Source organism: Dipodomys spectabilis, unplaced genomic scaffold (assembly GCF_019054845.1).
Source record: "Dipodomys spectabilis isolate Male_0828 unplaced genomic scaffold, ASM1905484v1 ptg000018l, whole genome shotgun sequence".
Lineage (NCBI taxonomy): Eukaryota > Metazoa > Chordata > Mammalia > Rodentia > Heteromyidae > Dipodomys > Dipodomys spectabilis.
Window position 1 is genome coordinate 13,410,127 of NW_024870695.1, and position 13,190 is coordinate 13,423,316.

General features: G+C 41.7%; 1 protein-coding gene across 2 annotated transcripts in view; it reads left to right on the forward strand.

Annotated features, from left to right (window-relative positions):
• Positions 1–5,148, forward strand: part of Fbxl20 (F-box and leucine rich repeat protein 20) — a 72,075-nt gene extending 66,927 nt beyond the window's left edge. For both annotated transcript variants that reach the window (XM_042673900.1, XM_042673901.1), the window contains exons 14-15: positions 1,766–1,978; positions 3,152–5,148. In XM_042673900.1, coding sequence (XP_042529834.1) covers positions 1,766–1,978; positions 3,152–3,259 — 321 coding nt within the window. In that variant the 3' untranslated portion in view covers positions 3,260–5,148. The remainder of the gene's footprint in view (positions 1–1,765; positions 1,979–3,151) is intronic.
• Positions 5,149–13,190: the final 8,042 nt, after the last annotated feature.

A 13,190-nucleotide genomic window follows, 5' to 3' on the forward strand; every position in this document is an offset into this window, starting at 1 on the left:
AGCTGAGGGACAGCGCCCAGGCCCAGAGTTTAGGCCCCACGACCGGACCCAAAAAAAGAAAAAAGAAAAAAAAAAAGATTCAAGACAAGACTGCTATATATACAGCAAGCAGTTTCAAAAAACCAAAACTAAACAACAAAAATTCCAGAGCAGTTGATATTTTGCAGTGGGATTTTTCTTTCTTCTACTTTCAGTGATTCCTTAGGAAGACATTTTAGATAGCTATTCTGTATCCAGGACAGAATACAGAACAGTTGTGGTATGTTTGGTGGTGCAGTGTTATCTAAAATTGGGTCAAGGGATCTGAGTTTCCCAGAACCAGATACTTAAGGATAATTGATGAGGAAATTAAGTGTGAGATGACCACAATGACAGCTATAAATTTTTTCCTCAGCTAATTAGTATCTGCTGTTGGTTCTGCCCTTGCATCAGGTATTCAGTATTTAGTTCAAATTCCAGAGAATTTTGTGTTTGAAAAGGCTTGACCCTACTTGTCCTTGAAAAGTGTTAGTGTCGGGCTGGGAAGGTGGCTCAGTGGTAGAGCGCTTGCCTTGCATGCATGAGGCCCTGGGTTCGATTCCTCAGCACCACATAAGCCGGAAAAAAGAAGCCGGAAGTAGCACTGTGGCTCAAGTGGTAGAGCATTATCCTTGAGCTGAAGAGCTGAGGGACAGTGCCCAGGCCCAGAGTTCAGGCCCTCTACCGGACCCAAAAAAAAAAGGAAAAGTGTTAGTGTTAATTTGAGAAGAGGGTAGTTTTTAGGGCTGTCTTACTTTATGAAGTAATCCAAAGTCACTATATGATTTCAGGAAACATATTTAGAATTATGCAAAACCAAATCAATAATTAATGTCAACTCTAGTTGGCTTTCTTTCTTTCTTCTTCCTCCTCCTCCTCCTCTTGCTGTTGTTGTTGTTGGGCTTGAACTCAGGGCCTGGGTGCTATTCCTGATCTTTTGCGCTCAAGGCTAGCACTCAACTACTTTCACAGCACCTTCCTGTTTTCTGGTGGTTAATTGGAGAAAAGAGTCTCACAGATTTTCTTGCTTGGGCTGGCTTCAAACCACAATGCTCAGAGATTACAGGCATGAACCCAACTGTTCTAGTTTACAATCTTTTTTTTTTTTGTCGCTTGTGGGGCTTGAACTCTGGGCCTGAGCACTATCCCTCAGCTCTTCAGCTCAAGGCTAGCATTCTACCACTTGAGCTACAGCGCTACTTCCAGTTTTCCTGTGGTTTAGTGGAGATAAGAGTTTAACGGACTTTCCTGCCCGGGCTGGCTTTGAACCATGATCCTCAGATCTCAGCCTCCTGAGTAGCTAGAATTACAGGCGTGAGCCACTGGCACCCAGCTTTAGTTTGCATTCTTTATTTTATTTTATTTTTTTGTCGGTCATGGAGCTTGAACTCTGGGCCTGGGCGCTGTTCCTCAGCTCTTCAGCTCAAGGCTAGCACTCTACCACTGAAGCCACAGCACCACTTCCAGTTTTCTGAGTGTTTTATTGGAGATAAGAGTTTCACAGACTTTCCTGCCAGGGCTGGCTTTGAACTGTGATCCTCAGATCTCAGCCTCCTAAGTAGCTAGGATTACAGACATGAGCCACTGGCGCCCAACTACATTTTTTATTTCATCATAAGTGGATCTAGTGATGTTTCCACGTTCACCAAAATCAAACCATGAAGGTCATCTTTCCGTTTTTATACAAGTCTCTGGCTAGAGGAATACCAGAAGATATTTCATCATGCTTTGCTCTATTTGGCTGCAGAGTCTATCTCACTGTGAGCTGATCACAGACGATGGAATTCGTCACCTGGGGAATGGGGCCTGTGCCCATGACCAACTGGAAGTGATTGAGCTCGACAACTGCCCACTAATCACAGATGCATCCCTGGAGCACTTGAAGAGCTGTCACAGCCTCGAGCGGATAGAACTCTATGACTGCCAGCAAATCACACGGGCTGGTATCAAGAGACTCAGGGTAAAGTGCTGTGTCACTCTCCAGCTTTGGTATTCTCAGTCCCCATTATTCTCTTTTCTTTCTCCTCAGATTGAGATTCCTCTGATTTTTTTTTTTTAACTTAAGACATTTAGCAAGGGGAAATACTGGAGAGCAAACAAACATAAGTTAATTAGTCTTGGTTCTAACATAAGTTAATTAGTCTTGGTTCTAGGTAGAAACTAGTAGGAAAATCCTGAAGAGAAGAAAAGTATGTCTTCTCCTAGCAGAGTTTGTCTAGCAATACCTGATTTTTTTTTTTTTTTATTTAAAAAGAATCATGTCAATTTTTGCATTTTGGCCCCATCTTCCATGGAAAAGGAGTAACAGTTCAGATTCCCAGCAGAGAAATCATAAAAAGCTGGATGGATCTGTTTGTTAGATTTTTCACCTCTAAAAGAAATCCATGTTGATCATATGGCCTTGAGCAAATAAATATTGAAGCACCAAACCTCTTCTTGAGTTACAGTTGACTTTAGTTCCTCCTCTTTTTTTCAGATAGAGAGGGCTGTGAGTATACATCTAGTAGAGCCCTTGGATCAAAAGAGCAGGAAACTAGACTAGAGACAGGCTAACTAGACCTTTTTATATGGCCAATATACTAAGGTTTCTGAACCTGCCTGCCTGTCAGGAATCACTTCTAGCTCTGAACCTTCATGAGATGGATTTGTTGTTCAAGTCACTTAGAACTTTTCAACTTTAATTTTCATGTCTAGACTATAAGTTGTTTAAGTAGCTTGACCATATTTATACCCAACTCACTTGTTAAGAAAATAGCAGATTGCCTTGAACACAGACATTTAGCAGTAGTAGTAAAGACTATGGAATTAGCATGTTGTAAAACAGTGATGCTGAGGTTTTTTTTTTAATATGAGAAACAGAATTATTTCAAACTTTCATGATTTCTTCTAACTATGGGAATCCAATTGAACATACCTATAGGACAAAATAAGAAATTAACATATTATTTTTAATTTTTATTATGTAAAAAAGGTACCAAAGTGTACAAGTAGAAATATAGGCCTCTAAACATCCTGACTACTGCTCAGCCTCTAGCCTGCTTCATGTCCATTCAGCCCCTTAGCAGTTTTTCTGAGAAACATTACTCTTTCTGTTTAAGCCCTCTCTCTTAGTAATATTTTTGTCTTGTTTCAGACCCATTTACCCAATATTAAAGTCCACGCCTACTTCGCACCTGTCACTCCACCCCCATCAGTAGGGGGCAGCAGACAGCGCTTCTGCAGATGCTGCATCATCCTATGACAATGGAGGTGGTCAACCTTGGTAAACTGAGTATTAAATGACACTTCTAGCGTTACCGTGGAGTCTCTCCAGTGGAAGCGGTCCCAGCATTCTGGGCAAGGGTTACAAAGCAAGGGAGTGTCCAGATCCCCAGAGCCACACATACTAAGCATACACACCCTCACCCCCATCCACTATAGTTCCATGAACATGGGACTGAAGTTCAAGCTGACTTTATCAAATGAATTGGTAAAACAGCATTCCTGTTGGATGTGTCCAGAAGAAAATCATAGGCCAGGTGGAGGGGAGGGGGCATTCCAGCAAACCCAGTGTTATTGTTACTGTGGTTTATTTTGTTAAGGGGTTTTCTGGGGGCAGTCCTCCAGGGTCAAGAAGAGCATGGAAAAACAATATATGATATATCCAGGGACCAGAAAGAAAATTTCTTTGCATTGTAGAAATGGTAGCCATCCATTGTAAGATGACTACAGAGCTTCTGTGCTTCCTTGTTTCCATGCCAACATGCTGAGCATGCTCACAAAGAAGGCTCATCCATTCCTTGGGTGGTAGTATTTGGCCCAGAAGTTTCTAAATGACTGCATTGAAATTGCTGTGGTCCAAACGTGATTACTTACTCAAGTTATCACTGTCTGCATCACATTTGTGCACCTGTCTTCCATTCTCCATTGTGCCCTTCTCCACTTGGCTCAGCTTGTCACTTGTTCACTCTACCTACTCACACTCATCTGTTACTCTTTGCTGTTGTGTTTACAGTTTGCATTTTGGATGATTAGTTGGGGTTATCAAACACTTTTAAGAAAAACATCAATAAATATTTTTTTAATTCTATATTTTACGATTAGGGGACTGACCCTGCCTGAATCTTTGCCAATTTGAAAGAAAACAAAAGCAAGAAAGTTAAGAGAAAAAAATAGAGTTAAAACTATTTTGATGAAAACAGAATTTGCCTTTTGGTTTCTATTATATCTTTTGATCTAAAATAATTTGCATGATGTGCCCAGTATTCCCCCTGCACATTTTCCCTGTGTCAACCCACTTACCTATTAAGAAAAGAGAGAAATGTTTTGTTATTATTAAATAGTAGGTGGCATATCCCAAAACTGAGCCAGGAAGTCCTTACTACCCAAGCTCGGACATTAATGATTAACATCACCGTGTGTTCACAGAAACCTAGACCTCTGTCACTGAGATTATTGACTTCAGTAGAAGTCTGTGCTGTCTAGCCAGTTGGTTTCTCCTTCTTTCCCCTGTTACAGCTTATCAAGGGATACAAGAATGCCATTTAATAGCTGGCTATCTGTATGTCAGTGTTAACAGTATCATATCTATTGTTTTCACCTCAAAGGACATGAGCTGTCAGCTGTATCTCTCTTCTTCTCCAGACTTCCTGTGAATGGAATATAAAAGCAGCCAGTTGAAGGCATTGGTGCAGCTTTAAAGTCTTGAGAGGAAGTAGGTTAGGTGTCTCTGCCTAGCCTTGAAACTGGGCAGCAGAGCTAAGGGTAGGAGTTTAGTGTTCCTGTCTCAGAGCCAAGAAGCTCACCTTCCAAAAAGAAATCATAAAGATGAGGGAAATAGAGTTTCTAAAGCATAAGATTTTTAAACCCCAAGGTTAGAAAACTGGTGTGACTTTTTTTTTTTGCAATAGGGTGATTGGGGAAGAGGATCTTTTAGGCTATTAATGTGCAGTCTACCATGGTCTAAGATCTTGATCTCTTCCACATGATCCAGATTGTAAAAAGTCTTGTTTTAATGCTGCAGGTCTTGGTTCTTCCAACATATGTAAAAATAAAAAATGATTTATTTCTCCATTGGTGTGTAGAGAGCAATCAGATAAAAAGTCTGTAATACCCATCATTATTTGTCATATTAAATTATTTTAAATCCAATTTGTTATTCCATATTAAAAGTTCAGATTAAGGTCTGAGGATGTGTGTGAAATGGTAGAGCACTTTCCTATCAAGCATGAAGTTCTTAAGTTCAACCATAGTACTGCTTCCCACTCCCCAAAACAAAGAAAAAACATTGGTCTTTTCCCTTCTTTCTCTCTAATTCACAGTACTTTATAGGGATTATTCTTTTATTCTTTTTGGGTTTTGAGACAAATTTTCAGTACATAGCGTTGGCTGGCCTGAAATGTGCAAAACACTTGCCTCATCCTTTCCAGTACTGGGATTATAGGCATGTACCCCTATGCCTAGCTTTTTTTTTTTTTTTAGCCACTTTTGGGGACTTGAACTTTGGACCTAAGCTCTTTCCCTGAGCTTCTTTTGCTCAATTCTAGTGCTCTATCACTTGAGCCACATCTCTACTTCTAGCATTTTGCTGGTTAATTGGAGATAAGAGTCTCACAGACTTTCCTGCTCAGTCTGGCTTTGAACCACTAGCCTCAGATCTCAGGCTCCTGAGTAGCTAGGATTGCAAGTGTGAGCCACTGGTGCCAGGCTCAAGTGGTTGTCCTGCCTCAGTATTTGAGTAGCTGAGACTACTGTAAGCCTATACCACTGTACCTAGCAAGAATAGACCATTAATGTGAGACTTATTCTCCTGGCTATACCTCATACATAGAAACACACATGCACACACATATGTACTTCCAGATGTGGTTGATAGTATTTAGATCCCCAAGTCACTCATTCAAACAAAACTGAAGAAGAAATATTTAGGGGCCATCTGCTCTAAAGTATGTTGTTTTTTTTGTTTGTTTTTTAAGTGCCTGAACAAATTGACAATAAAACTTAGATTGATTAGTGAATATGGATTAAGATTGCCAGAGTTGAGGCTATTAAGGTACCCCTTTACTTGAAAGAAAAGTTTGAAAAGCCCTGCTTGTTCACTGGCACATTGAAAGTATGGAAAATATTGTTTCTGTAGTCAAAGAATATACTCATCTGCAGGTCCATCATACTTGCCCTGCTCTTCTCTGCTGTTAAGACAGATTCTGGGACCAAGAACAAAAGTCAAGTGAAAGAGCACAAAGTTCCAGAAGTGTACAGCACTGGCTTTATGTAAAGCTGAAGCATCATTATTGGAAGAAAATAGAGCTTTGTGTTAAGTTGCAACTTAATACTACCTGATGAATATGTTAGGACTACATGGTAAGTTAGTTTTGGCCAAGTGGAAAGGATCTTGACATCTGTATTACTTTTGAGAAATCTGGTCAGGAAGAGTTGTCCTTACAAAAAGCTTAGTGGCATATTTGCCTGATTTCATAGCCACTTTAAAACATACCTTTTACATGAAAAAAATAGAGTGAGCAGAAAAGATGTTGCCATAAACCCAGATTTCTAGGAGGAACTTTTGCATTATCTCTGGAGAAAGTTTGTGGACATACAGATAGGTCACCAGCCCCACTGTGAGGTGATTCTACTCCCTTTTTTTTGCACTGTTTATACTATTTTCCTCCCATACTTACCCTTACCCTCTATTTTAAAGCTTCCATCTTACCCTTGTAATGTTGTTGGTTTATTCTCATATGTCTCCAGTTTAGCTTCTTTGAGTCATTGTCCTTATCCAGGTAAAGGAAATTATCATTTGGGGCAGTCTTGAATTCAGTAACTGTCAAGTAGCTTGGTCTTTAATGTTGGCTTACTGGAACTGAATTGAAATTGAAATCTAAACTGTTGGATAAGAGGAATAAAGGATCTGACTTTAGCCTTTTTTTCCAATATTTGGAAAAGCACAATGTGCTTTATGTATACAAAACAGAAAGAATTTTCCTCAGACTCTGCTCTTTTTTGCTGGATGCAAAATATTCCTTAACTGTTTTTATTTCAATTTCTATTCTGATCTCTGCATCCATTAGAAGATTTAGCAGATATGTAAGAAATTTGAAAAACAGGCACTGGTGGTTCACACTTGTAATCATAGCTACTCAGGATGCTGAGATCTGAGGATTGCTGTTCAAAGCCAACCCACACAGGAAATTCCATGAGACTCTTATCTCCAATTAGCCACCAGAAAACTAGAAGTGGCACCATGGCTCAAAGTAGTAGAGTGCTGTCCTTGAACACAAAGGGCTCAGACAACACCCAATCCCTAAGGTCAAGCCCCATAGCCAAGAAAAAAGAAAATTTGACATTTCAGAGAGAAACTGGGTAAATCATATCATGATGCTTTATTTTGGGCTTTCCAGACTAATTGAACTTTTTTTTTTTTTTTTTCCAATCCTTGGTATTAAACTCAGGGCCACGTACTGTCCCTGAACTTCTTTTGCTCAAGGCTAGCTAGCACTCTATCACGTGAGCCACAGCGCCACTTCCAGCTTTTTCTGTTTCTGTGGTACTGAGGAATTGAACCCAGGGTTTCATGTATGCTAGGCAAGCACTCTACCACTGAGCCACATTCCCAGCCCCTAATTGAACTTTTTTTAAAATAGCGTTCAGTCTTATTCTTTCTTCTAATTTCCTAGTAAAGTGTGTTATTAATGGTTTAATAGTCTTCTGATGCCATGGGATGAGGAAGCAAGTTCTGTGATGGAACTATCTTGACTTGAAATTGTTAGAAATGTCGCTGGAGAGTAGAAGGTAGATGCCCTCCTGTCTCTATGGGCAGTACATCTGTAGGTGACAATGTGTTGGGAGGAGTACTGCAGGTCATCAGTGGCCCATCGCCATGCGATGTTTATTGCACTGCAAGTCTTCTCATATCCATTGCTATCAGGAACAGGAAGGGTTTAAAGGAACATTCTCTCTTCTGCCTTTTTTCTCCTTGTGTGCATGATCAAGAACCACTATCTATCCGTACAGCACCTTCTGACTGACAAACTACAGTTAGGTATCGTAAAGAAATGTAAGGGCCTGGCACCAGTGGCTCACGCCTGTAATCCTAACTCATCAGGAGGCCAAGATCTCAGGATCACAGTTCAAAGCCAGCCCGGGCAGAAAAGTCCATGAGACTTTATCTCCAGCTAACCATCAGAAAACTGAAAATGGTAGTGATAGCCTTGAGCTGAAGAGCTAAGGGACAGCACCCAGGCCCACAATTCAAGCCCCACGACTGACCAATAAAAGAAGAAACGTAGGAGGCTGGGAAGGTGGCTCCAGTGGTAAAGTGCTTGCCTAGCAAGCATGAAGCTGGATTGCCATTCCTCAGTGCCACATAAACAGAAAAAAGCTGGAAGTGGCACTATGGCTCAAATGGTAGAGTACTAGCCTTGAGCTGAAAGAAACTCAGGTACAGTACCCAGTCTGAGTTCAAGGGACTGGCAAAAATAATAAATAAAAAGTGCAGGATGTTTGGTGGTCCTGAGATGGAATCCCTACCCCCTCACAGTGATATTAGGTCAAAGCATTCTACACAGTTATGACAAGGGAAAGTAAGGAATCTCTTTCCTCTTTATTTCCATCATAAATTTTCATTGGAAGATCATAAGAAGCTGGGTACTGATAATTCACATAATCCTAGCTACTTGTATCTGGAGATTCAGAATTTCATGGTTTGAAATCACATAGTTCAGAAGTCTTTGAGATTCCTAAAAGTCAGGATGTAGGCATGGTTCAACTGGTAGCGTATCAGCCAGGTGAGTAAGCAAGCTGAACAAGTGTGATCCCCGGCGTTCAAACCCAGTAACCCAAGTATTTTGAGGTAATATTTGGCTGTTCATTGCTATATCTGAGTGCCCTAACAAGATCTTCCTTTTCCAGCAAAGCGTATAGGCTACTTGAGCCCCAGATGTTCTAATATTGCCTTCTTTCTTTCTGCCAGAAAATACCGTATGAGGCAAGTAAGTTTTCTTGTATGAAGGGCTTCTACAGCTTCTCACTCAAGCTAAGTTTCTCTTTTCTGTTCTGTCTACTTTTATTCTTAGGAACATCTGTTCTGTACCTCTGAAGACTGAATTCCAGAAGGAATTCAGTTAATAACCACTCAGTTAATTCTGAATGAATCTTGGAAGCCCAAGAAAATTACATTTAATTTTCATGAGAAATTACTTTTGTTGTACAAGGTCCCATGTGTGATAGTAGAGGACATGTATGTACACCTCTCCCATCTCTGCCTCACATATTTTCTGACTGAGACTTGTTGCCTCTCACTGTTCCCCAGCCAGAGATTTATTGCCCTTTTAGGAAGAACTGTGAACAAGCAAAATCCTTTTCTCTGTCCCAGAAGTCATTAACTTTGTGTGTGTGTATGTGTGTGTGCACGCTCACATGCATGCACTTCTGTTCTGCCGCTTGAACTTAGAACCTGAGCACTGTCCCTGAGCTTTTTTGATCAAGGCTACCATTTGAGCCACAAGTCCGCTTCCTCCTTTTTTTGGTGGTTCTTTGGAGTCTCACGTACTAACTGCCTGGGCTAGCTTCTAACCGCAATCCTCAGAGTAAGAACCTAAAGACTTAAAATATTGTAACTTGAAAAAGAGTTTCTACAGATATGGTATGATTAGTCACACATACAAGAATGATTTTCTCCCCTAATGCTACAGTTCTTTAATAAGTGAACCCTTTGCTGCTACTTTCCTGGGTTTACATACCTTTTTTCCTGCCTTTAGAATAATTTTGACCTATAGTTCTGTGGTGACTGTTAACTCCTAACAAGTACAGGAAGGAGTGAGTCTGTGACTTCTTAGGCCCCTCCTTTCCTCCTCCACTCCTCCATCACACTAACTCCTGGAGCCTAATGGCACATGTTCAGCACCCATGAGACCAGGCTCTCCAGAAAGTGTCTTGTGTTTTTCCTCACTGTGCTGCAGCCCTGGAGCTGACCACCTCCCTCCCCCTCACAAGGATCACTGACTGTCCATTCCAAAGGGTTACTAGAGGGAGAAAGAGGCATCCTGAACAGGCATGGGGAACGGCAAAATGCACCATTCAGCCTTCAGATGCTTCCCACTCTGGCTTCCCATTTCCTCCCAGGAAGTGTTACCAGTTAACATTTCCCAGCTGTCTTGCTCACCTTTGCCCACCTTGCAGTGACACTGAGAGCACATCTCTGAGTAAAGTGACTTGTTCAGAACTCAGAACTGAGGATGCCTGTGCCAGTTAGACTGCAGGGATAGAGATGGATGAGTAAAATGGTGCTGTTGGGTGAACTCAAACCAAGTGGTTTCATCCCCACACCCCACCCGCTCCTGGGGGGTAAAATGCAGGGATGGGGGGAGGGGTAGTGATCCAGCCATTCTGCTACCCTGGAGCATTTCAGTGTGGGATCTGCTGCTGCTTGTTTCTCCACAAGGCCTGCTCCAGCACAGCCACTCCCAGATGGTGACTTTAACACATCAGACTCCATTAGCCTTCCAAGTGACTTTCCACCCCTGAGGATGGGGGAGGGGGATTATTTAAACAAAACCCAAGGTGGCAGTAGAGGATTCCTTTTGCTTTAAAACCTTTGGACAAAAACAAATGTTTTTTATATATAAATTGTTATGTAATTATTGTTTCCTGTATGTTCTAATTTTGTTTTATGATGTAATTAAAGGAGATAAGCTGTGAAGACTTTTCATTTTCCTATGGAAATAGCCTGACTTGGACTGTTGATTCCTAACTACTGTGAACTTTAGAACTAAAAAGGCTACTGGGCATGAATAGAAAGATTCCTTATTCTCTTCCTTCCTTTCTCTCCTTCCCTCCCTTGCCCCCCCCTTCTGCATCCTTGCATTATTCGAATACCCTTACAAGCATTTAACGATCATTCCACAACTTCTGTTAATACTTTTCTTTAGAAAGAACTTATTTTTAGTATAATAAGGTTAAAAGGGAGAAATGGAAGAGAGAAACATTGCCTTCCCATGTAAGAAATAGGAATAAGCAATGAAAGACTTTGGTGTGTGTATGTACCAGTTCTGAGGCTTGAACTCTGGGCCTGGGTGCTGTTTCTGAGCTGCTCTGCTCAAGGCTAGTGTTCTACCACTTGAGCCACAGCTCCACACCTGGCTCTTTTTTGGTAGTTAACTGGAGATAACAGTTTCACAAACTTTCCTGCCCAGGGTTGGCTTTGAACTTGGATCCTTAGTCCTCCTTAGCAGCTAGGGTTACAAGAATAAGCCACTGGTGCCTGCAAAAAGCCCTGATGCTTTATTTATTTTATTTTTTTTTTTTGGTCCGGTCGTGGGGCCTGAACTCTGGGCCTGGGCACTGTCCTCAGCTCTTCAGCTCAAGGCTAGGGCTCTAGCACTTGAGCCACAGCGCCACTTCTGGCTTTTTTCTTTTTGCTTATGTGGTGCTGAGGAATCGAACCCAGGGCCTCAGGCATGCAAGGTAAGCGCTCTACCACTGAGCCACCTTCCCAGCCCCAAAAAGCCCTGATTTTTTTTTAATCATGGGGCTTGCACTGTGGGCTGGCTGCTGTCCCTCGGCTCTTCACCTCAAGACTAGGGCTCTAGCACTTGAGCCACACCACAGCACCACCCAGTTTTCTGGTGGTTTATTGGAGATAAGAGTATCACAGACTTTCCTGCCTGGGATGGCTTTCAACCACTATCCTCAGATCTCAGCCTCCTAAGTAGCTAGGATTACAGGCATGAGCCACTGGCACCTGATAAGACCTGATTTTTTTTTTTTTTTTTTAATTTTTTTTTGGTTCCAGTTGTGGGGCCTGAACTCTGGTCCTGGGCGCTGTCCCTCAGCTCTTCAGCTCAAGGCAAGTGCTCTACCACTTGAGCCACAGCGCCACTTCCGGCTTTTTTTCTTTTTGCTTATGTGGTGCTGAGGAATCGAACCCAGGGCCTCGAGCATGCAAGGCAAGCACTCTACCACTGAGCCACCTTCCCAGCCCAAGACCTGATATTTTAATAGCCACTATTTAATACCCTAAATTTCTCTTCAAGAAACATGTAAGACAATATGTCAGAGTTGCTGTAATTAGTTTGAGGGCTCAGGGTCCAGTTCACAGGAATAGTATTTTGCCTAGCATGTGAGTGTGAGGCCCTGAGTTCAGTCCCCTGCACCAGGGGGAGAAAAAAAAAAAACCTTCACGTCGAGCCCCTTATCTTTGTGCAAAATCTTTAATGCCCTTGTAGTAGGATGGAGTGAAAATGGAATAGTATAATGGTTGAACACACCAGCTCAGAAGTGTGCCTACATTTAGAGCTATACAACTTACTGCTCATACTGACCTCAGCCCCTCTGCCTCGTCTCCTCATTGGTAAGGTTTAACCTTCATTTCAATAAATGATTTGTGTGTGTGTGTGTGTGTGTGTGTGTGTGTTAGAGGCTTCTTGGGCTGAGACATAGATTGGGGTGTGTGTGTGCTAGAGGCTTCTTGGGCTGAGACATAGATACACAGATAAATGCATCTGAGTCCGTAGAGTCAAATTTGTATCTACCTGGGCATGGTAGTGCCCTTTGTAATCCCAGCACTTGAAAGACAAGACAGAAGGATGCAAGTTCAAAGCCAGCCAGTGTTACATAGCAAGTCACTGTCTGAAGACAATGCCTGGATGTTAGTGGTAGAGCACTTGCTAGGTAAAGTTTGATACCCACCATCACAAGTAAATCAATCTCACATTATCTATAGTACCATGAAAACTCATTTAGCCATGTGGAATCATAAGCCCCACTTGAGATTTTTTGAGACAGACTATGTAACCCCAGCTTGCCTCAATACCAGCCTGCTTTAGTCTCAAGTTGCACTCTTTATACTGCTGAAGTTACAGAAGAGGCCTTTATTAGTCACCTGCGGTCTCCAGGTCTCTTTTGAGATGTCTGCTTGGCTAAACATAGTACCTGAGTCAGCCCTGAATTTGTTGAAGGAATCTCTTACTCCTTTTTTTTTTTTAACCTCTTATTCTTTCAGTAAACAGACCTTTCCCCATCCATCAATTCACCAGGGTTAAAGATTTCTCCCTCCCTACCTTCCCTAGCCAAAGAGCACCTGGTCTAAGATGCAGCAAAGACCAGTAAGTAATTTTACAAGTGTTTTTAATAAGGCACCTTGGTGCATATTAAATTTCAGTACATATTAGATTTCTACTTTTTTTTTTTTTTTCGGT